Source organism: Aptenodytes patagonicus, chromosome 8 (assembly GCF_965638725.1).
Source record: "Aptenodytes patagonicus chromosome 8, bAptPat1.pri.cur, whole genome shotgun sequence".
NCBI lineage: Eukaryota > Metazoa > Chordata > Aves > Sphenisciformes > Spheniscidae > Aptenodytes > Aptenodytes patagonicus.
This window is the reverse complement of record NC_134956.1, coordinates 1,817,272-1,843,224: the sequence shown is the minus strand read 5'-3', so window position 1 is coordinate 1,843,224 and position 25,953 is coordinate 1,817,272. Positions and strand designations below refer to the sequence as shown.

The following is a 25,953-nucleotide window of genomic DNA, read 5'->3' as shown; positions in this document are numbered from 1 at the left end:
CAACGATAGTGCTATTACTGAGGAAATACAAATAAAATAACACCTCAGAACTTTGAAATAAGCAAGGTGAAGTAAGAGATGAGATGATTATTACCCTGCATTCACTTTAATTTCAGCTTTCTTCATGCACGTCCTATGTGCTCACCAGTGCTGCTAACCCAAATCTCCCTCTCCCAGCTGTAGAAGTCTGATGCTCTCAGCTCCCAGTGATTGATAGTGCTTAGAGTCAGCAGAGCACTTCACAAATTGGCACACCGGAGGCCTGGCACGTGGGATTATCGTACTTCTAAAAACCCTCACTGTTTCTCTGTTGCTGACAGCCAAATTGCTGATTTTGGGTCTCAGAGCTGCTAACCTGACACTCTGTACCTACTAGCTTCTTTCAATGGGAATTGTTAAGGGATCTAAAGGGAAGAGAAAAGAAAGTGGGAGGCAGGGAGGGAATGAGGCAAGAGGGGAAAAAAAGAAAAAGAAAAAAAAAAGTCACTCTCTTCTTGGCATTACTTTTTTATTTTTATGCTGAAAATCAGCACGTCTACCTGTAGCCATTCAACAAATGTGCTGCTCCAGCAACTGATCAATCATGGAATGAGCAATAGGCACATATGGAAACTGCCCACTCTTGCCACAAGCACTGCGAGGGCCTGCGAAATGTACAGGCTACACTCCCACAATGGCTTGTCAAGGAAGGAGTCAGTAACTGCCAAACTTATAAGCTCAGATTTATCATGCAGATTCCCATAAAAACCCGCAAACCAACAAAAAAGAAAAACCCACCCTTTTCCTAGAACTCCCAGCTCTTGAAGGGTTGTTTGATGATTAGAAGAGCTTAAGTGAGTGGAATTATTCTACAGAGGGTAAGAACTAGTTACCTGATATTACGGTCCACATCAATAGAGACAAATTATTATACCCACTATATAAGCACTATGGCAGCCAGGACAGGGTAATATCTGCTGCAGGTTCATATTTTATAAAGTGAAGGGCCAAAAAACATTTTGCCAACACAAGCAGAGTATTGTCCTCCTAGATGTGTAATATCAGTTATTGAAGAAACATAATCATTACAATGCTGTAAAATGTATAGGTTTTAAACATCATTATTGTGAGCTATAGGAAGTGTCTGTTGAGACAAATACTGTGCAGAAAGGTATCCTGAGAATAATGCATTTTAAAGCAAGTTAAAGAAAAAAATAAAAAAGACTTTCATACTCCAAAATAAATTTCAAAGTTCCATCAGAGTAAAACAAGGGTGAACGTCGGAGCAATTTTTTTATTTACATGTATTGTTTTAATTTCTTTAACTTTCTCAGCATTTGCTCTAACCCATTTCATAATTAAAGTAAAAATGAACAAGATGATAAATCTTGTCTAGGACAGTGTGGAAAACAAGCAGATCTAAATTATGCAGGAGCTTAGCTAATAACTTTTACTGGGGGGTGGGAAATCAAAGGGACAGTAATTTCCCTTTTTCCTTCCCATGAGCATGTGCACAACCTGATTACAGAAAGAGCACCGGACAAAGACAAACGGATAAATAGGTAACAGTGTGTGACAGAAGGAGATGCATGGGATGTGGCGAGAAACGTTTAAAGAATGTAAAATTCAGAATGTTTTGTAAAGATATTTTCAATTAAAACAGGGAAATGAGCAGAAAACATACAATAGAAATACCCAATTCTTAATAATTCTATGGAGTCACACCTCATTGCCATACAAACCAGATGTATTATGACATTTTTCTCTGTAGCAGTCAGTTTGCACTGAGGAGAGAAAGGGTAAACCAGCTTCTGTTTCGGTCTAATCATTATCCACAGCCTGTTAGCTGAACTCCACATACTGTAACCAGTGACGGTGATGCCCTCACTAGGAAAAAATAACCTCTGCATACTTAACTTCACAAAGATGGCACTTCACTTCTCTAATGCATGGAAGGAAGGAAACATCTTTTTTTTTTTCCCCTTCCTTTTTTACTTGCAACAGAAGCCATCTTGTTAGCACAAATATGAACAAAGCAAACAACAAAAAAACCAGACAGCTGACAAAGTAAAACTTAAAAGTCATTCTGATACCATCTGGAAGGACTTACTTCAGCTATAAACAGAATTTGGCTAGATCCAAAAATCCCTTTCAACTTATTTTCAGAAAAAGTGCATTCACCAATTTAAAATAGCCCGACTCAAAAACTATTGAGTAGGAGGCAAACACTAATCTACAGGCAGGAACAACAGTCAAGCTGTGTGCTATTGTAAACAATCACTAGTATTGGTGAATGGGCAGACTGGGAAAATGTTCTCAGTTTCAGTAAATGAAAAGTAATTTAAATGTTGGGAGAAAAGAGGGCCACAAAAATGATCAGGGGGATGGAACACCTCTCCTATGAAGAAAGGCTGAAAGAATTGGGGCTGTTCAGCCTAGAGAAGAGAAGGCTTCGGGGAGACCTGATTGCAGCCTAGCAGTACTTAAAGGGGGCTTATAAAAAAAGATGGCGGCAAACCTTTTAGCAGGGCCTGTTGCGACAGGACAAGGGGGAATGGCTTTAAACTAAAGGGGGGTAGATTTAGACTAGACATAAGGAAGACATTTTTCACGCTGAGGGTGGTGAGGCGCTAGCACAGGTTGCCCAGAGAGGCGGTGGATGCCCCATCCCTGGAAACATTCCAGGTCAGGTTGGACGGGGCTCTGAGCAACCTCATCTAGTGGAAGATGGCCCTGCTCATTGCAGGGGGGTTGGACTAGATGACCTTTAGAGGTCCCTTCCAACCCAAACTATTCTATGATTCTATAAAAAAAGTTTTTGTTTTTAATGAAAAAAAATCACAGTAAAGTAAGAATACTGATGCAGATTATTAGAGTAACATGAAGGAATGTTCTCTAGTGAGATGTTTGATCATATATGCAAGATGAGGTGAGACAAGAATAGAACTGTAAAAGATGTGGGAAACAGAAAACCACATTTACTTCCCCTTACTGGGAACTCTAGCAGAAGTTATGATGAAGTACCGAAAAATGCATATTTGTACTAAGAATTTTTACCACACTCTGCTGGTGTGGTTAGGTATAGCATGAACTAAATCAAACTCTAATCCCACAAAAATTAAAGGTACAGATGACAGCGCTAAACTCAATGGCGTTAACTTCAGATTTACACTAGAGAATGCAATTTTATCCCTATGAGGTTGATTTGTTTACTTCAGTCACCATGTGTCCCGCTGCCTCTTTTTGTATACTGTTTACCTGAAGACAGACCCAAAACTCAGCACTACTTCATGCTAAAAGGGAGAGGCAGGAACTGTACATGAAACACTCAAGTGCCGGATCTGGGTATCATTGTACTGGGGTGAGAGTCCGGGCTGGGGAAGCACAATGTTCTTTTCTCCGGTTAGACTACACTCTGGATACTGGAAGACAAGCCATTTGCTTCATGAAGTGCATGGAAGGATTGGCAGCATGGGAGCAAAGACACGCGTCAGAAATGTAAGAAGAAAGTCCCTTTAGAAGGGCATACTGTAAATGAAACTGTGGCCTTTGCCTCCCTATAACTTTTTATTAGAAGCATGAGATGTGTGGCGACTGAAGGATACTGATGTCAAAGATTGATGGGGTGCTGCTCATTGATCTTGTCATGCCCTTTTTGCAGTCACCTCACGCTCCGATTCATACTCCCATACTTCCATCCCTTTACAGTAAATCGTAGCCTCAAACTATTACTATTAAGCTTTGTACCTAGGATGTTTTCTGTAATTTCAAACCACTCTGTGTGTATGTGTGTGGTGCATTCATGAAGGAGAGAGGAAGTGAAATGAAAGACAAGAGGTAAAAGTCGGTGGGGTTTTTATGTTTGTTGGTTTTTTGTGTGCTCTTTTTTAACTAACTACACATTAAATCCTGCAACTAACATCCAACAAAAATCCCTCCAAATAAAGTTTTGGAAAACACTGTGCCTGAAGTATCCAAAGTCAACTCTATATAAGTGGTTACAGGCCTTACTGTGCCTGCTTGAGCAATACTTCCTGCATTTAGATACTTCTTTGGCATACCTGTATAGTGTATTGGTAGACTCCTGCTTTTGGCTGCCAAGGAAACGTCAAAATGCTGGGTGAAAGAACTATAGGAACATATATTTCAACATCTTGCTGGTTTCGCACTGGAACTGATAACGTGTGAACACCTCCATCCTACAAAAAGCAACAGCACAGTATTATAAATAACACCATAGTACTTCCTAGGAATAATGTTTAGTCCTTATATAGAGACAAGTTGTTGAAAACATCTCAGAGAGAAAGGAAAGCAACTATTTAGGGTCACTTAGGAACAGCGTTACTTGTGAGCAAATAGTCAGCTCATCGCAGCAAAGTGTGCTGTTGTATTAAATGAGTAATGTTACTATGGAGGTACAGGTGCCCACATTAATTTAAAAGGCAAACAGCAACAAGAAATAGACTCTTTCACTACTCCTAGTTTTTGAGACCTCATCTGGAGAACTAATTCAGTAACTCCACACCTGCATTTACTCTTTGCTCATTCTACTCTGCCGCAGGTGAAGACGAAACTCAGCCTAAAAGACCCATTCCTCAACCCATCCCAAAATACTGTCCTTTACAACTTTGCTGTAATTGTAATGTCATAACCCTCTGGCACAACATACTGTTTCTTACTGGAGTTCTGACGGAAAACTTTAACAGCTCTCAGTTAACATTTCATTCAAGAGTACCTCTTCTGACACAGAGAATGAGCATGGCTTATCATATACAAGGATCTACTAAATCCTACTCAAGGAATCACTACAACAATTTCACAGCAAATGGGTTGAAGTGTTGAATTTTTCCAAGTTTCAAGCAAAAGCAAATCACTTTCACACCACGTGCCCTAGTTAGCCATACATTCAGCAGCCTGCCCAACTAGCAGAAAGTTAATGAATATTAATTTGAAGAAATTTGCAGGCTGATACATTTGGCAGATTTTCATTCCAGCATTTAACATCACTTACCAAATGACAGAAAACTTTCCAAATGTAACTGAATGCAGAACAAGGCCAGGGTATGACACTGATGATCCTACCACAATAAATTGTAAAATTCACTCATAGAATGTGAGAGGACCTTTGCACCAGCACAAGGATACGATATGGGCCCACATAAGTATCTGCCATGAAAAAAAAAATCAGTGCTGTGCACCGCTAGTTTAACAGGTGTTTGCCACACACTCGGTAGCAAAATCCCACAGTCTTTATTTAAGCAAATCCTCTGTTGACTTAATTGACAGTTTTCCTGAAGTAAGGATTTTAGAATGTGGTTCTTAATCTGTTTAAACAGAGACGGCTTAGATCCATGTAATTCTTAGGCTTCCTTTTACTATGTCACTATTAAGTCACTACTGCACAAGTAAATCATTTTTAAGCCTACCAGCAAAGCAGAGGAGTTATTATAAAAACATACCTGATCTACTACTGATGTCAGTGCAGCATCAATAATGGTCTGACCCTTCTTTATTGCTTTCACATAATGATATGATCCATTCAGAGATGACTTCAGCACCTCAAAATATTCTTTGGACAGCTTTGTATTAATTCTGATATTCTAAAATCAGAACATTAAATAGATATTGCCACAGGTAACTGACATTAATACTGTACAGGCAGCCATAAAGATATTAGCAAATTAAATGAGAAAACAATTGTTTAATAACAGTTCAAAGAAACTTATCTGAAACTAAGAACTTTCCCTATGAAAGTTTCAGTCTTTCAACAAGATTGTATCTTTTAGACACAGCATTAACTCCACAGAAAATACTTACTTTTTTAAATTATCAGCAACATGTAATTTAACATGAAAAGTACCAATATTTATACCACTAAATAATTCATATTTTACAATAATTTCTTAATTTTGTCATTCTTAAACACAAAAGGGGAAGAACATGCAAATATACTGCCCCAATAGCACATTTTTTCTGAGATCTAGCTGAAATATCTCAGGAAGCAAATAAGTGCAAATAAGTAACACTCTCAGAAACTCAATATTCTGAAAAACAAGAATTTAATAAAATTTTTCTATTTGCAAATGAACTATTCAAATCTTGTTTTCTTTATTTTTTTAAAAGCAATGTATATTTGGTACCTAGTACCTAGAATTCATCTTATTTAACTACCAGTGAAGTGTTTTAATGCTAGCTAATCATCTAAGCTTTTCCCATAATCAACTAAAAGGAAACAGGTAGCTCCCCAAGAGTGTTATAAGCCTATCGTACACCTCATTCTTTAACAGGAAAGATTGCCTCTAGGCTTGACAATGTTATATTTGGGGGAGATTGATGAGATGAAGTACCATATTAGTACTGCTCTCCAGCAGTTACACCAGTTTGCAATTTGCAGTGCAATGCCTACGCTACATGTTTGAAGTGTGTTGTCCAACTTCTTCCAGTTTTTCTACAGCACTTAGATTCCAATAGGCACTTTCACATGAATCACCCAGAGTGCTTTATTTTAAAAAACCCAAAACTACAAAATAAAGAGAAAAAAGGAAAAGGCAAGAAACAACGTGCTTTGATATGTCCTAAACTCAAAGTAAATAAGAGACTGCTCAACTAATTTCAAAGAAAGACAGGATTTAGGAGACAGACACTCAGAAGTATATCAACATTTCACTTACATCAGATAAATACACCTTATTGCTCGATTTATCATACACTTCAATTGTAATTTCATAAAGTCTGCCTGTTTCTAGGACCCATCTGTCACCTGGATGGACTGTAAATCCTACAAAACAGGAAATATTGAACAGCACAAATCAACGGCCTCTTTATGGATATAAGCATTTTGCTTCTGGTGCCCACACTCTGAAGATGCACCTTCATTGTTGCTGAATACAGAGGTGAAAGAAAATAAATAAATACTTAGTACTGAACCTATTTCACATTGAGCTACTTTTATGAACAAAATTACTTTTCTATGAAAAGTAATATGTGAAACGGAAGCATGTATATACACACAGAAAAACACCAATACAAAAACAAGGCAAGAAATTATATTAAGCAATCAGGAAAATTGCAGCCAATACCAACCTAAATACCCAGGATTGACAACATAGATAGTGCTGTTTGGTAGTCTGGAAACGCCTTGCATGCGAATACCTGAAGTCTCAGTAAAGGAACAGAAAAGTTTTGACAAAAGTCAAGTAAAGATCAGCTTGTTCCTGGGGCTCCTTGTGCCTCTTCGGATATTTAAAGCTAATTGTACACTGAAAATAAATGTTATCCCCACTATCCTGAAAGATAGTGAGCATTTTAGAGAGATCCCACTAGAGAATATAATGCTCTAAATATAAAAATTAAATAAAGCCCCATCACATTTCCACATTGACTGAGGGGAACAGACATGATTTAATTGATCTTTTGCCAACCTAATTTCTCAGAACATTTCAAGGCATCAGGCAGCTCTGTTGAGACTGAATTCACAGCAGTGCTGCTTTCTATGGCTCCATCAGGTGCTCCCGATTTTCAAGACTACTGGTACAAATATGGATAATTTTATCTTTTTGTGCTGCAAAGGGTGGAAAGTTTGTCTCCTGCCACAAAGATCCAGATGGAAAAGCATCACCTAGGAAGGATACTCTTGTGCCCAAGTATGAGGTTAGTTTGTCCCTGCTGCAATGCAGTTACAACTGATGTTGCCTGGTCCAACTCGGCAACCGGCCAAGACAGATCTCCCTCAGGACTAAGTACGTTGTTCTGTAGCTGCAGTTCATACTGATCAGACGGCATCACTAATTCTGTACATAAAACAACATATGAAACAATAAAAACAAATATGTCAGTGTTTGGATGCTGCTCATTATTGCTGATTAATTTTTACTGATGCCTAGTGCACACACTAAATCAGTATTTTTGATGTCTTGTAGAAATAGCATTTCTACGATTATATCATCACACACACAAAATGAGCTCCTCGCCTAACTTTAATTTCTTTGAAGCTGTAATTTCCAACTAATATCATCCCACTGTTTAGACCTAGAATCCAATTCATTCCCAGCTTCAAAAAAGTGGTCAAATTACTCTCTATGAGTTACCGACAATTTCTGCTGCTCCATTCTGCACTACTAGCTGATGTAGTAAGCCTAGTTTACTAGCCTGGTAAAACATTTCTTATCTAGTTTCTTTAAAAAAAAAAAAAGGGAGGAGAGAGAGGGGAGAGAGAGAGAAGGAGGGGAGAGGGAGGAGAGAGGAAGAAAAGGGGGGGGAAGAGAGGAGGAAAAGGAGGGGGGGAGAAAAAGGGGAGAGAGGAGGGAGAAAAGAAAGGAAAAGAGAAAAAAGAAAGGAAAAGAGAAAAAAGAAAGGAAAAGAGAAAAAAGAAAGGAAAAGAGAAAAAAGAAAGGAAAAGAGAAAAAAGAAAGGAAAAGAGAAAAAAGAAAGGAAAAGAGAAAAAAGAAAGGAAAAGAGAAAAAAGAAAGGAAAAGAGAAAAAAGAAAGGAAAAGAGAAAAAAGAAAGGAAAAGAGAAAAAAGAAAGGAAAAGAGAAAAAAGAAAGGAAAAGAGAAAAAAGAAAGGAAAAGAGAAAAAAGAAAGGAAAAGAGAAAAAAGAAAGGAAAAGAGAAAAAAGAAAGGAAAAGAGGAAAAAAGTCATTACCAGCACAGGCTCCTTGTAAGCAACAGATGCAGTTACAAACTTCCACACCTTTAAATGGACATAAAGCCAGCTAACCCACACTTGTAAAAGTGGAGCAAATCCATTTGTCAAGAAAACATTTTATGTTAGAAAAATTGCTAACCTAAATTTGATTTAACTAAGAAAGTGAGACACAGTTTCTTAGTCAACGTGAAATAAATGAGTACATCTAAAATGATAGCGTTAGCTCCTATTCTATGTTACCCTTACCTTCATGTCCTTGACAAATCTGCAAGAGTATATCCTTTATAGACACAATTTTTTTGAGAGAAAAAACTAAGCAGCTGTATCATCATATAGTTAGGAAAACAGTATTAAATATTAACAATGCAATTTAAACACAATTAAAAATTTCTCAGCAGTTAAAAAAAAAAAACCCAACCAAAAAACCAGGACAAACCTGTAATCTTCCCTTGCCTTATTTTCTGAACTCTGTACTGAATTGATGTTCCTACCAGAAGATAAATGTCATATGCTGGATTTAAAAGGATGTTTTCCAAAATAAGCAATCTGACTTCTGCAGGTTGTACATGCTATTGATTGAGGGGAAAGAAAAAGCAACCACATTTAAAGCAGTTCATTTGTTTGAAACAGACCATGCGGCAATAACTTACAATCTCTAAGTGAAAAATATTACTTGCTGTAATCGGCTCTTTATTATCACCTCAAATTTAGTCACAACAGAAAAGTGCAAAGGACAATGAATGGCATCGAGATCTACTCTGTGCATACTGTGCAAGGCTGAATTAAAAAAAATCAAGTCTGTATGGACATAATTTTGGTTCAGTTTTCTGGAGAATACAGAAAAACTTGAGACAGATGCACAGTGACTATTCAGACATCTAGAAATTTATTTTCCCTACTGTAAAACATGGTACCTCCACACAACATATCCTTTATAACTTCACTGAGGAATCTGTATCAAACTCATAGGTCTATTAAATTAGGAATACAACAGATAATTATATAAATTCTATTACAGTTGTTTGAGGGTTGTTCACTGAAAACGTGCAGTCTGGCAGCAGTGAAAGATTTAAAGGTACTACTAACCAGAAAGCCATAAAAAATTGCTAACGGAACAATATTATTTCAATTTCACTTACAGTATCAGCTCAAAACTAATTCAGAAAAATAAATATTAAACCAGAAAACTAAACAAGCTACAAGCATTCAAGGGAAAAAAAAAAAAGTCAGACTGATATAATGTAGAGTAACTATATTCAGCACAATTATCAAAGGTAGAACTGTAATAAAAATAGAATTCTTAACATGAACTATTATTTGTGCCACATTACTAGTATTACCTACATTTAGATAATATTTTCATAGAACACTTTTTACAGGTATGGGTTAGATAGTCCAAGGCAATTCTGCTTTAAGCAAAAACATTAAGTACAACATGTAGTAACACAAATCTGCAAAACGAGACTGCAGATACGAGATGAACTTCAGAAAAACCCCATCATTTTATACATGGATTTTTTTAAGGTGCGGTATTAAGATGATACTAGCACAATGCCAAGTATTCCTGTAAGCGATAACCCACAAAAACTTTCTCAGGTGCTTGTAAATTCTATTAAGAGAAAAAACAACTCTGCTACCAGAGTTAAATGAAAAACTCGGTCACCACAAGTTATAAAGAAAGAAACAGCATGGATCTACCTAACAGCTGGGAAGATCGCCAATACTGCAGTTTAACACCCTTGTAGCATTGGCATTCTGATCCCAAAGCCCTTCCTTGGAGACCAGAATCTAATGAGGTAGAATTAGATACTAACAAAGTATTCATATGACACTCATTTCAAGCACAACAGGAAATAAAGGTATATTCAATATATACCTATACAAGCAATCCTTGTTCTAGCTATTTATTTATTGAAAGACAGACCTAAAGTGTTCTAGCTGTTTATTTTTCAAAAGAGCTAAAAGGCCAATGCCCTATCCAGCATGATTCTAGTTATATGTACAGTATGAATGAGTATCAGGAATAAGAAAATTGCACAGAAGTATTTGAAGTGTATTTCTCTGCTGCAGGGCCTTTTGTCAGAGAGTTAGGTTTAGAAATGATCTCTGGCACATGCACCATCCTGGGTTAGGTAACTGCACCGAGGTAACTGCATTGAACTCCAACCCTTCCAGGGTGATCAAGACTAGCACTGTCATCTTTTGTGATACAGGCTACAGTCAATCCAGTAAGACAGAGATGCAGCACTGTTATCAACAATGGGAATGATACGGCAGGGCAAACTTACAGTACTCCTGTAACGTGGGACTATACGACTAAATAATAAAAAAAAAGGTGAATGCAAGTTTCTTACCTTATAGACGCTTTCCTGTATTCTTGCTTTTAATTTAGAACTCCCTGTTTTCATTCCAGACACCAAAATGGTATCTCCTTGCTTGGCAACTTTTTCCATCTCCGATATATAGGCAGGTGGAATATAAGTAGATTCTAAGAACTTGAGTATACTGAAAGGTGAACCGAAAAGTGAATAGAAAATTGTTAACCAATCTTTGTAAACGCACAGAGAAACACCACCACCATATATTCCCAGCTATTTCCATGTTTTAAGCAAATTTAAGATGTCTGCCTGGGACCAGATATCCAAATTTTACTCATTCTTGAAGATATCCGCAGCTAATTTCTGTGACTGATAAAAGTTTGTTTGAAGCTTGTTTGTGGGCTTTAAAGAGATATCAGAAGACTGCACATGCTGCCTATAATGATCCCTCCAGTTTTTACAGTAGGTGTAGACCGCAAAAACGCTCTAGATTATTGTGGAACAACTGATGTGAAAGACCCAAAGCTTATGTTTATAAAAGCAACAGCTTAACAAACCAGAACATAACTTTGACCTATATGAAGAAGTTAGCACGCATTTAATAAATGACTATGAAAAAAAAAATCTACAAGCAGAATACTTCTAGTAACTGTTGGAAATTTCAGTGAGATGTGACAACAGAGAGGAAAGGAATTTGCCATGTATGGGTAAACAACAGGACAGAAATTGAAAGAGGACCATGTTTTAAAGGTTGCCAGCTTCTGTACGCACACAATCTGTTTGTTTATGTGCACTTTCACTGTAAAATCAGTAAAGCCATATTGAGAACAGTTATGAATATTAACGTATTTATGACAGTTTATAATTTATTTTGCAAAGCTGTAACACCATTAGAACATTTTTCTTTTATCATAGCTGTGCTAACAGCAGAGGATATATCACTACTAGTTTGGTTAAAATCACATCTCTAGCAAATACTTATACTGAAACAAAAAGCTCTGTATGGACTAGGACTCGGAGCATAAGTCCCACTGAACAATCAGCACACTGTCTGCCTCTCACTGTAGATAGGGGCCATACACCCATCCCTGCAGCTTCAAGTGTATTATGGGCTTAACAGGCTTTCCTCAGGTAATGCTGCGTGTTTGTTTCTCTAAGGCTGCAAAATTGGAGTTTGCGTTTACCCAGTAGCAAAGAGTCTTGTTTGCTACTCCCACCCCATTTCCAATGTATTTGGAATATAGGTTTGAGGATGGAAGTTAACTGTTAACCATTCTGCTCTCTAAGAGAACTCGTTTCCCCACATTCCAGTCATAGAATCATCATATGAATAAAGCCAGGTTCTTTAAAGGAAGATATAGTTTCCTATATCATGTCCCGCAATCTACCTACATTTTGCTGGAACCTGATTTCTGAAGTAACTGAAGCTTCTGGTGCATGAGTTTGCATCTATTTCATCTTACAAGCTTACTATATGTTAGGAAAGTTTTGACTAAAGCTGTACTGAAGAAGTGTCTGTAAACTGTTTTGTGAGAAAAAAACCATGTTTCATGTGTTTGCAGTCTGGTCAAATTCACGTATATCACGCAGGCATTTTTTCTACCAACATTCATGTTGAGCAAAGTCAAGATTCACCATGGCATATAATATGATGAATACTAGCATAACACTGCTAGATAACAGGATCCTGGTGTGTTGACACCAGTTGGTGTCAGTGCAAAGACAAAACTCTTGGAGTCCAACTTGAAAAATAACCCATACAAGGTACTGCTAAGTAGCTTTCAATTCTGGTTAGTTTAATAAGGATGGAAACTCAAATTTCTGTTTGAAGCCACTGAAGAACAGAACAATGAAGTCACCACTGTAAAACTACATAGTGCACATGCTTAACAAAATTTAAAAACCCCCGAAACAAACACCACCAAAACAGAAGCTAAAGATAGTCTTGTGACAAATATAGGAGGAAAAATAAAAATAATTAAAAAAATCCCTGCTGAAATCGCAAAATAACAGTCTCTGATAAATCTTTCCTTTGCACAGGATGTTTCAGGAAGATCAACAACTGCATCTATTTATTTCTAGTTGTTGGATTAGAACTACCTGGGCTGCTCATTAACACTACCAGTTGTTAAATTAAACAGGGATGAGAGTCCCCAGGCTGTTGAGTAGGCACTTAAAAAACCCCCTGAAACAATTGACCCATGAGCATTCTTTTAGTAAACTAAACAGTTCAGTAAACTGCCTAGAGGTGGGGAAATATTTATACACATCAAACTTAATGGAGACGAGACTTTTGAGAACAAAGTAAATGAACTTACCGTAATGCATTGTGGGAATCTGAGAAGCCATCGGCCTCTGTGTCTTTTACTATTGTCCAGTCAAAGACTAACCCTGCCAATGTGCTGAAAGTGTTTCCTATAAATCAAACAATCGGATTAAAACAAAAACAAGTAACAAGCATAGAGTCTTCCTGGAACACAAACTATGACTTTTTCCCCTAGGAAATTTCTTTATCTTATCCCTAAAAGAGGAATTTTAAACTAAATACCGAAAATAACAATCTTGTTTTACTGACTTTGGCAAATTCAAGATAATTTTGTCAACTGGCTTTTCTGTTGACATTTTGCAACACCATTATGTCACTTTATGTTTTTCACAAAGCCCACTGGATGGGTGCAGGTGTCACCACCTGTCCTCCACTTCTCAGCCCCTAGGAGATCCTTGGCACCTGCCACCTCCTTCCCCCTTTGACCACAAAACCCTTATTATTTCTTGGATATTAGCAGGACACCAAAAAACCTGCTAAACAATCTTTCATTTTGAAACATGTAGATCTGAGATACCATTTGGTCACAGCACTGATGAACTGCACTTTTCACATATATTGTTTTGTTTTTGAACACAACCATAATTTACCCATAACAGGAATAAGTCTTCACTCAAAGAACTCAAACTAAGCACCTTTTTTCTACAAAACTGTGAACCACTAGAACAGGAGAAATTGTAAATGTTAAAAAGGAACAAAATGAAATAAACAGATTGAAAGCAAAGATTTATCATGATTACATTTAAGTGTAACAGTCTGCTATTCTGAAACATCTTATAATCTTCAAGATGAGTCTTGCTCTGAATTGCAGTGTCCACTGGGACAAATAAATATGGAAAAGACATCCAAGTATTTACTATATTTAAAAATAAATTTTCATTTGTGTTCTTCCCTTTGACATTCATATCTATATTAATAAAGTAAGAATCAAAGCAAATTTATTCTCAAATTCTCAGCCTTAAAGGTTTATGACATTTTTAAGCCACAAAAATATTTTGAGACAAGATAATGCAACTCAAAGCCTACACTGTTTCTCCCATTTCTATACAACTTACTGCAGTTAATTCCAAATCCCAAATAAATCGGATTTTAAACACAAAACTAAACACACAAGGCAATATAATTAAAATTGATTGAGACTGGGTTATTTAACATGCATTCAAGTCTAACTTTCTTTAATGATGCCTGCTTTAGCTTTGCAAAGCTGTATTACACTCTTTTGTTTTGCTCCAATTGAAAATAACAGGGCCAGTGGAGAAACGCACATTGCAGCACTACAGAGAGGCTATGCCTGGACACAGCCAGTGCCACAGCAAACAGCTAGCAAAAGCACGAAACCACCCTTACAGCCTCTGAACCACCATCGGGCCTGGATGTCCTGGCTCCTGCTGGGGTCCCTCATTACGAAGGCAAAGTCAGGTCATCAAAGACAAACTATCATGGGCAACCCCCAGTATTGGGGGCAACCCCCGGTATCAATACAGGCTGGGGGATGAAGGGATTGAGAGCAGCCCTGTGGAAAAGGACTTGGGGATACTGGTGGATGAAAAGCTGGACATGAGCCAGCAATGTGCGCTCGCAGCCCAGAAGGCCAATTGTATCCCAGGCTGCATCAAAAGAAGTATGGCCAGCAGGTTGCGAGGGAGGCGATTCTGCCCCTCTTACTCTGCTCTGGTGAGACCCCACCTGCAGCACTGCGTCCAGCTCTGGAGCCCTCAGCAGAGAAGAGACACAGACCTGTTGGAGCAGGTCCAGAGGAGGGCCACAAAAATGATCAGGGGGATGGAACACCTCTCCTATGAAGAAAGGCTGAAAGAATTGGGGCTGTTCAGCCTAGAGAAGAGAAGGCTTCGGGGAGACCTGATTGCAGCCTAGCAGTACTTAAAGGGGGCTTATAAAAAAAGATGGCGGCAGACTTTCTAGCAGGGCCTGTTGCGACAGGACAAGGGGGAATGGCTTTAAACTAAAGGGGGGTAGATTTAGACTAGACATAAGGAAGACATTTTTCACGCTGAGGGTGGTGAGGCGCTGGCACAGGTTGCCCAGAGAGGCGGTGGATGCCCCATCCCTGGAAACATTCCAGGTCAGGTTGGACGGGGCTCTGAGCAACCTCATCTAGTGGAAGATGGCCCTGCTCATTGCAGGGGGGTTGGACTAGATGACCTTTAGAGGTCCCTTCCAACCCAAACTATTCTATGATTCCCCAGACGATGCAGGGTCTCACCATTCAAGACAGGACCAACTATCTCTGCAGCACAGAGGGCAGCAGCTGTCTCCAGGATACACCTATCAGAGGCAGCGCCCGGGGAGGCAGATGGGTAATACAGCACTTGTCATGAACTATATTGCGTCTTTGTCCTTCCCTGCAGGATCACACAGCTGTAACAGGAGCTGCAGAGCAGCTGCCCTGGCCAGCTGTAACGTTACCCTCCCAGGTTCCTCGAACATCAACGTAGGCAGTGACTTGTGCTCCTGCTCCACAGCCGTAACTCAGCCCGGAGCTGCTCCTCTGTGGTGCTTCAGCAGAAAAGCAGCTCTCACTGGCAGGATTGGAGCAAACCCCAGTAAACAAGGAGAGCTCTCTTGATGTGCTCTGCTCCATCGCTGGGGCAGGAAGCCAGTGTTCCTTACATACTCATAGCCAAAGAAATGCAAACTCACATCTTTAAGTGCTTCTCTTATTTAACTCACCTCTAGTTAAGGCATAATTAAATAACTTGAGCAAAGTTCAAAAGCTAAAAGAAAACAATATATAGTATGACTTTTTTCCCCCTCTACATTCTATACTTAATTTGACCAAAGATCTCCATGATCATCTTCCTCTCTTGCATTAGTAATCTTTGAAAAGTAGTATTTGGGGATTGAGTTTATATTTGGAGTGGCTTATTAAAAACATGTACAAAAACGAATCTGCACTAATGTAACTGATTAAAAAATACAGCTTATGAAAAAAATAACTGGACAATATATAGATGGAAGAGAACAAGGAAAGAAACTATTCCTGAAGATATATCGATACTCACAGGAGTAGAATCATCAATATTAATGAATGGTCCGACCCATACCAGATGCAATAATCTGGCAATGTAAAATGCAATAATCACCATCAGCCCAAAACAAATTGCCCTTGGTACGTCCCTAGGGCCTACTTAACTTTACATACCAGGGAAAAAGCTACGTCACTGCAACATTGTATCAGCCATTGTATGTATACAAAGCATCTACTCTCCCTCCCTCTCACACAGGCTGCAGTAACCGGCTTGACACCCATTCTTTGTGCAAGTTTTCAACAAACCTAAGCAGATTTTTCCCCAATATTCATTAAACCGGATTATTATTTTACATTTATTTTTTCCACCTTCTGAATTTAAAAAAAAACAAACAAACCCATGTTCGGAAGTCCCTTATTCAATTCTCTGACTTTTCCTGAACAATTACGTCCTTCAATAAACTTGCCACTGCTCTTGAATTATTTTTTAAGTATGCCAAGAAAGACCACTGAGAGTCCAATATGTCCAAAGGTCTCCCAAGGATGGATCCCAAGGTTATTTGGGTCAAAAGGAACTGATTTTCAAAGCTTTTGAGTGTATCCTGATCCCCTAAACTTAGATTGGGAAATTTAGTCCTACAGCTTCTAACCAACACCTTGTTTCAGTCACGCAGATTAAACGTTCTTTGTGGGTTTTGAACCACTGTTCAGACTCTAACTTGGGTGGCTTCCAAGGCAAATTTGTCCACTGAGCATGCTTGAGAGTTTGCAGAAATGCCAAGCCAAGAATCTGGTATTATGCATAGTATAAGAAAATGAAATTACTTTTCATTATTAATATATTGCCATAGATAACCTGGCATTCACGGTTTACAAACAAACAAATGTAGGATGGGCTCATTAACTACCCAAAACAAACAATTCAACCTTTTATAGCTGCTTTACATACCATTTCTTTCAGCCCAGTAGCTGTCCTAAAAATCACTTGGTTTGTGTGAGTGTTGATATGTGCATAAAAATCGATTGTTGAAACCAAAACATGAAATTCTTACCAGCATCATGGTTCTTTTTCTGATGCTACAGACAGTATGAAAAGCAGAAGTTTTCTGCTCCTATTAAATAATTATGCATTCAGTCCAAATGCACTAACTTTTATGAGCCTAAATGGTACCTCCCAAAAGCGAGTGTTTCTATAATAATTAAGGGATATTAATCCAAGCAATAGGTGGTTGGTCTTCAACATCATCTCTGAACATCCTGTTGGATGCTTGATGGGACTCAAGTAAAATGTCCTTTTGCAAAATTCTTTAGGCTATCTCAGCTCAAAAGAAAAAAAAAAAACCCAAAAACGAGAACAGACTACTTCACATTCCTGTGCAGCCTTGCTCAGCCTAGTTAAATCCTGATGGGACATTTCAACAGGACAAGTGTTGGGACTTTTTTCATTACATTCTTACTCCTGACCTGGAGGTAGAATTGCTAAGAGGTGACACCTTTATTTTAATTATTTTAAATTCTGATTTTTAAAAATATCCTTAGCAGTAGAGTTAAGTTTCCTGGGAAAATAAGGAAAAAAGGCAAGCAAAAGTTGTTGGACATCAAGCAGTGTTTGATTTTCCTATTCAGGTGATACGTAGATTTTACACTTAAACAAAAGCAATAGGTTGCTGAATGTATTATCCAGAGAACTCCCTTTAAATTACTCAGCTTGGCTTCTAACATTCAATTGTGTCGCAAATAAAACCAGTGCACACATTGGACAATTAAGAGTTTCAATATCTAGTTTGTCTCCTACTAGTAAATCTCTTACCTTCAGAATCCAAAGCCTGAATTTTTAGCTCCAGTGGTGAATCTTCAAGATAAAGTTCTCTTGTTGTGGACACAATTTGGATGCCGTGAATTATATCAACTATAGCATCACAACGAAGCACTTGTCCAGTCACTTGAAGACACATTAGAAAGAGCACATGAAATCAGCAACACTGGATGTGCTCATCAAGAGCACCAACAAGACAAAATGCACCTCAAATTTAGCCAATGACACAAGACACTGACGGAACTGAAACTATGTCATGACCTTGACTAAGAAACTCTTGGTCAAATGGTGATTGTGGCTAAGCAAGCAAGAAAAGCAGTTCCCTTTCTCACTGAACTTTAGACTAAATCTTAAAAAATTGTGATTTCCATCTACACTAACAGTTACAGACGTTTTCTCTGAGTACCTATTAAGAGTTTCTACAGTGCAACTGTCAGACATGGCTCATGTCCTAGAGAACTTAATGACTTTTACTCACAGACAATAAACCCCTATATACTTCTTCATTTAGTGACTGCAAGACATTTAATTGACCATCTGTTTTTGCCTATCTGTCATTATAAAAACTAACCAGGTATATTGCATGACAGACACAAAGGCAATTTCCAGCTTTCTAAATGCAAAACATCTGAATTTGCATTATATAAGAAGTATGTACTGAAAACTATTTTCAGCCACCCCCCCCCCCTTTTTTTTTTAGTTACCCATTTTCCTGGATGTATCATTAATATCATTAACACTTAACTGAGGCCTTTAACAAACAGAACTTAAAAACCATGCCCATGGAAAGTCTAAAATGACTATGCATATGAATGGAAATTTCTTGTTTTGTGCACTTTTAAATCTCTACTTTGTTTCTGGAGGATGCCCATAAACAAGTAGTGGTGTGCTTACAAGAGTTAAAACTTACTTATATCTTCAGCAAAGATGATACTTGTCAGACGTGTGGGCTGTGAGGACCGTGCCTGGACAACAGCTTTCTTCGAACACTGGCGCTCATCCTGATCTGCGAGCTCTATGCTCGCAACCTCCGGCCTGGTGGAGGACCTACAAGATTATTTGGTTGTGTTAGCAGGATCTAAGTTACTGCTAGACAGAAATCAAAGGTCTGGTTTAAAAACCACCAAAATAATCTACGTAAGACATGCTACATGGTCAGGACCCAACTTTCATAAGAGCTGGATTGCAACAGCTTCTCGAGGACTTCAGCAAAAGCGAGTGCGGGCTAAGGAAGGGGGAAAGCACAGACCAGAAGCCCACCAGAGCCCAGACAAACACAGCATTCTCTCTACTGTGGCATGTTCACTGCTGAATGCCATTCAGTCAGTTCAGAGCTATACCCAGCTACTTAATGAAGTCAGAAAGCCTTTGGCCTGACTGTTTATTCGCTTAGAGGTGTGGAACAACCAAACACACATACAGAACACTGAAGCAGAAGGTGAAATAATTTTAGCTAAAGCTCCATTTGCCACTTTTAATTGCATTTTCCAAAAAAGTTCGAAACAAAGGTCTGAAAAAATCTGAAGTCTTCCCTCATGACAGAACATCACAATTACGTATGTTTGCTATGGCAGAGGCTCTGACCAAGTAAGAAACAACGTTTTTTAATCAAGAAATTTAAGAATAAAAAATGGATTTAGTCTGTTCAGCTGAAGTATGTAACACTGTGTAAACCATGCAGTTGTATAATCATCTTTGGTGAAATGTAAGCCTACATGAAATTTTGACCTAAAATTGATGCATCTGTTACTTCCTGCTCTGACTTGTATGGCTTTTCTAAAGACAGCTGCTCCAGGAATGAGCTTGTGGGAAGCTCACCATGGATGTGGAGCCCAGTTCTCACTCCTGTATGCCAAAAATGTCAAGATGAGGGAAAAAAAAAGTTTAAAAGTTATTAAAACCCAAGCCTCTTGAAATTAAATTTGTGATAGTAGCAATATATATCTGAGGCCTGAATGTAGAGTGCTCAAAGCAATTAAAATATTCAAGCAAGCCATACCTCTTGCAAATAGTTAAAGAACATCATCCCTCTAAACCGGGATGAGCTGCTGACTAACTGTTTTGGAGAACTGGGTCACGGCTGCTCTACACAACTCCTCACTCATGTTACACCTGCAGGAGTTACTGCAGAGTAAGCAGAAAGGCAGCCTGCTTGGACTCCAGCTCAAAGCCCAGCACCCTGCTTAAGCCGCAAATGAATTAAGCGCGTGAAACAGCCATCGCTGTTTGCTCAGGGATCCTGAGTCAAAGCTCCTTCACAAGGGTCCTTTGAAGGATTAAAACAATGAAAGAAAGCACCGATGGCAAAGCTGTTCAGGAATTGCTTCTCCCAGATGATGACAGCAGTTCTGATGAAAACATTGCATTACCTGGTAAATGCAATCTAAACTGGGTAAAGATGGTGAAGCTGGATTGATTTAGACTTTTCTTCTGGAGGATGTTCAGAAATGCCTACCTGTGATCTATGGGAAAAATCTTCTAACTCAGCAAGGAGCTGGAGAAGAGTTTCAAAGAGACAGCAATATCATACATACCCTTCTCCTCAGACGTAGGTTTTACCTACTTTTATTACTGGCAGAACCAACCAATCCAAAACAGTGAAGAACAGAATTTCTTGTTAACTAAAATTGTATCCATTTCAAAAAATAACCTATCACAATATGTTCAGTTATCTTAGAGTTAACAGTTGCAGTCCAGGTGACATGGACCAATCTGGATGTAGTCACTGGAATAAAATTGCAAATCCTGTTTTCAACCTCAAGCAATGAAAAGCGCAATTCTGAAGACAAATCCAATCGTGCAAGACACCAAGATCCCTTTGGTTCAAAGCAGTTGGTAAGACAGCGAACACTGCATTTCTCACAGAAACTTCACATGAAACAAAAATATATTTGTGTCAGCTCTCTGGTTCCCTACATATGGGTCTGGATTTTATCATACTATACTGTCCAAACAATGAGGCTCCAAAAGCTTGCAATCTCAGGGCACAAAACCCCAGTCAGAACATTTTTAATTGTGCATGCTAATGGCGGTGTACAGGTTCATTAGACACTGTATAGGAGTATGATATTTTTGTCTTGGATGAAATTCCTTAATTCAATGAATTATTAATTCATAATATTGGTGGGCTCTCAACAATATTTTGCTTACACAAAGACTAGTTTTAAAGGATTTTGAAACAACAGTAGCAACTGCTAACCCAGAAACATCGAAGTATTTTATCTGATCAAGGAAAAAACAACCCACAGCAGTATGCAATGGACAATTTAAACACCAATTAGAAGCTTAAACCTGAAAATTGCTTGTTATATTCTAGATATCTAAGCAATGTACACAAATATGAGCATATTTTTTTATACTAGGGTTTACACTGTTTCTAAAATAATATGAATTATTTTCTATATTAGTAGTACATTTAACTTCGCTATACAGTGATTAAGAGTGAACAATTAGTTATCTTCCTGTAATTCTGTAGCTGCTTAGGCAGCCATGAAACAGTTTTCCAACACTGAGCAAGTTTCTTTAAACAACGTTAGTATTCACAACCAGTAAGGCTTTTTCTGTACTTGGCTGGTAGGCTTTTTAAGCTGAGCATGCAGACCTGACTTAATATGCATGCAGGCATTTTTAAATAAGCATTATATGTATGGAACTGACTTTTATTATTTAGTCCTTTACATTGCTTAATATTCTCTGTCATTAGATTTTTTTTTTTTAATTAATTTGAGGTTTTTGCATTCTTACTGTCTGAAATTGATTGTGTTTACAACACAACAGGGGTTTCACTGTTTTGTATTTGTTCTTTTAATATATGGCTGTGTATTGTAATACATAACCACCACAGTTTGCACTAACAGCAGTGTTGCAAAACTAAATCTAATTACAAGATATTTTTCAGAGTAGAAAAAGGAAGGAAAAGATAAACTATAAGTTTGCATTAAATTTTAGCTGTAAACTTACATACACTCTACAATTATAAAGGACATTTTAAGCTTTTACAGCTGAATGCCGGTTAACTCTTAGTTGTCACTGGAGTAGGGAACCTGAGATTAGATGCTATTTGGCCTCTAACAGTAGTTTAAAATAGGAGGTAGACTATCAGCTGAATTTATTACTTTTTTAAATACAAATACATTTTTAGTTTTATTACCAATAGGATGTCTGCTATTTTAGGCAATTGCCTGAACTGGGCAGGTGAAGTAGGGCCTTTCTGAGGCTTGGTTTACTGTTGATTTATATTAAAAAACAATCTGCATGACTATTGTTTTTTACACCATAACATACGAAATATTTGATGACCCCTCAATATCATTCAGCAATATCAAAAGCACGTTCTGCTTACAGCTACATCCGATTCGGGTTCAAGTACGGAAAGGATAAGGCACTAATCAAATAGGCTGTGTATTACAGTGGCATTACTCCGCTGCAATACACACAAGGATCACTACTGCGCCCTGGATGGACAAGAAAAAGAAACTTTTGCTTTAAAATGACATCAAAGACTGCAATTTATATCATCTTCCAATTACAGCAGATCTTCAGCAGCACGGCAGCGTGTGATATTGAGAGCTAGGCTTGTCAGAGGTCAAAATTAGATCCTGAGAAGCAAGCAATGGAAAGCATTTCTGGCACTAGCTCTCAATCCCATACCAGTGTCTGTAAGAAAGAGCAAGGCAGAGGAGTAAGCACTAGAAAGAAGAGTGAGAAGGTGAGGGGAAAAAAGCTAACAGAAGTCCCAATATTTATTTCCCTCCAAATAAAATCCTACTTGCTGATTAATTAATGACACTTGCAATAAAGACTGCTAGTCCTCTTGCTGATTTCCATTTCATTCATGATTTTCACAGCCCCTTCCCTCCCCCCCGCCCCCGGACACAGAACTGTCTGCCAGGATTATATCTACAGATCTACCCAAACCTATGCCTGTATTTTTTTAATCAACCATTTTGTAATATCACATGTGAATACTTCAAGGATTATACTTAATTTATTTATCAGCTGGTTTAAAGACCAGGCAAGTATTACTCTTTCCCTCACTCTAGCAATACTGTTGATTCTTATTGCTTCAGCATTTTATATTGTTTTGTCAGCTCTTCAGACTAAATTTAACTGACTAAATTAGCAAAAATCCACCTTTGTTGGAGATGCACCATGACTGTCTGTTGATTTAATCTTTCAGAATTTGTAAAAAGCATGTGGGCAGACACATAGCCAGAGGGAAACTGGATACTAAAGGTTTTCAGAAGTTTAGTAAGATTGGATTGATCAATCCATTATGTACCTCATTTCTAGTCACTCTTGGGACTAACACTGTTGACGTACAAAAATGAAGAGACACAAGAGCCAGAACAGCGTCCAGGCAACTGTAGTTATATGATAAAAAATTGATTCCCAGAGAACCAAGGATATGGGAACTGAACCCATTCCAAAGAAAACACAAGAGGGAGCCTGGCAGACTTCCCTCAACTCTTAAGGATTTTTAACAACACAGTGGCAGATTATCTCTCTATTGTTCACTCAGTCCTCTTCTAGGATGTTTCTTATTGTACTGGGAAAACAAAAAGCAGCAAAAAAATCCTCCACCCGGTTTTGCTTTAAAAGCATATGTAAACATCACACACAACACAACGAGCCAAGGATGAAGCTTTTGCTCCTGGGGTTTTATAATGGTGATCAGCTGGCATGCCCATTAACTTCAAAGGAAGCGGAGTTAAACCAGTGATGATTGTTCTCAAAATCCAACCCAGATGCCCCAGTGTAACTTGGATATTTTGTCAAATCAACTGGTGGCCAAAAGCATTCCACCGTAAGTGCTTATCTTTGTACCTTTTCTAGTTACATGAAGGAAACTGGCATGCCACACTAGTGATAGTCATCTTCCAACTAGAAGAATGCAATAAGTAAAGGTTGGTCTACCCAAGTTGTTCTGAAATTAGCTTAGCCTGATTTCAAATTAGAAAGTAAAGGTAAAAAATGGCAGTTTACTTCCAAAACACGTATGTCACATTTTGCATTATTTCAAATTATCCACTCTGTTAAACCTTCTTACATGTAGACACCCTTAAAGCTTCAATTACTAAGGTGAGACCCACACCCAAAGAGAGCAAAAGTCTTAAAACATTTCATGTGTGTTCAGCAATGAGAGCTGCCCAAAAGCAACAACAGTCCCTACTCTTTCTGTCCTTCCCAGGCAGGTTATGCTCAGATTCAGAAAAAGTTTTTCAACAGTAAACCTGCACTGCAGGTCGACACATCAGCTAAGAGAAAAAACACGATTATTTCTTCTGCCTCTTCAACTCTGGCAGAACATCTATGCCACAGAATCATGCTACCCGCTCTGGTTTTGAGCCAACATACTCAGGTAACGCGGACCTGAGCCACAGCAGCACAGCCCATCTCACTTTACCAACAAGGATACCTCAACCTAATTCTGAGCTTGTTCTGGTATCTACAAGAGCTTGAAGCCATGCTGGGAAAGCACATGCTGCAGTGCGGCTGGACTACCCAGCAGTCAGTAGCATAGGCACCTCCCAGAGAGAGGGAGAACCTTTTGCTGCCTGCTATAATGGCCTTATAAGCAGGAAATGCAGAGCAGGTGAGAACCAAAGGCAGGGTAAGGGTAGCAGGGGATAACAATCATTATTTAAGATGTCATTTCACAATATGGAAATTAACAGTCAGTATCTCACACAAAACATTTTTCAGTGAGAGTCAATGCCAGGGGTTTTTAGACCCATGGTAAAACAGGTAATCGATGAAACACCACCACCACCACCATCCCCAGATTGTCAGAGATGAGATTGTCAGTCTTATAGCAAAGTAACAGACCTCGATCAGCAGCACTCTATTTAATATACATTTTTAGAACACATAAGCTACCACACACGTCCCATGGAGTGATAAGACCAATTTACAACCCAGTATCAGAAACACGACAAGATAAGGAGCTAGAAAGTGAGCTTTGCCAGCCAACTACTGCAACAGCAGCGCTGTATATACGTTTTGGGTTCTCTGGAAGTACCTGTGCATTATGCAGCTCAAACACCACTCAGCTGCTGGCTCCTCTCACTCCAGCACTCTGCCACCTGCTCCTCTCACAATGGCAATTAGCTTTAAGTAACCTTGTCAGAGAGGGCTTCAGTAGCACACACAAACCCTTTTATTTAAGGTGGCAATAAACTCTCCATTATATTCGCAACAAACAACATTGTACAGGGCCATTATCACCTTTGAAGAGTTTCCTATAGCTGTAACCTTTCCATAGCAAAACCTCTGACCTTCAGTGGTCAATGGTTCAAGCTTAATCAGTTGTATTTCTCAAAGCTAACTCCTGAAGCTTAAACTTTCCACCAGTTCTCACCACATATCTCAATTTGACAAGATAAGGAATAATGTTACAGACTTGTAAGCATATTTATATGCTACAGATAATTTCTGCTATAAATATCCTGCGCCATGCTGTATACCTTGGGGGAAAATGTTTTGTTTGTTTTGTGTGCTCCCTCCTCCCCCCTCAAATGTTATTATGGTAAGGCAGATTTGAAGGAGAGAATTCTGCTTCTGAATGCTTTCATTCTTCCAGGTGTAATTTCTGGATTAAGGTAATTAAAATATAAATACAGATGTAATTTAAATGCTAAATATATCCGCACAGACTGTGTTTTATTCCTGAAGATAGTACCATGTACAATATTTACAGATGGGAACACAGTATGCTTTGAAAACAAAGCTTTTACCAAAAAAAAAATTTAACATAAAGGCAACCCAAACTCCAGACGGCATGAGCATCTTGAAAATCAGAAAATACTTTAAAGCCATGCTTGCAACTTTATCATTGCTCCCAATCTGCTGGGATGATGATAAAATTTGACCTTTTCCC

General features: G+C 38.4%; 1 protein-coding gene across 1 annotated transcript in view; it reads right to left on the bottom strand.

Annotated features, from left to right (window-relative positions):
• Positions 1–25,953, bottom strand: part of NUP210 (nucleoporin 210) — a 69,455-nt gene that overhangs the window by 40,633 nt on the left and 2,869 nt on the right. Inside the window, exons 2-11 of the mRNA XM_076345922.1 lie at positions 18,985–19,121; positions 18,069–18,200; positions 13,262–13,358; positions 10,980–11,130; positions 9,062–9,194; positions 7,611–7,769; positions 7,063–7,131; positions 6,651–6,757; positions 5,439–5,579; positions 4,041–4,178 (exon numbers count right to left, since the gene is read on the bottom strand). Coding sequence (XP_076202037.1) covers positions 4,041–4,178; positions 5,439–5,579; positions 6,651–6,757; positions 7,063–7,131; positions 7,611–7,769; positions 9,062–9,194; positions 10,980–11,130; positions 13,262–13,358; positions 18,069–18,200; positions 18,985–19,121 — 1,264 coding nt within the window. The remainder of the gene's footprint in view (positions 1–4,040; positions 4,179–5,438; positions 5,580–6,650; positions 6,758–7,062; positions 7,132–7,610; positions 7,770–9,061; positions 9,195–10,979; positions 11,131–13,261; positions 13,359–18,068; positions 18,201–18,984; positions 19,122–25,953) is intronic.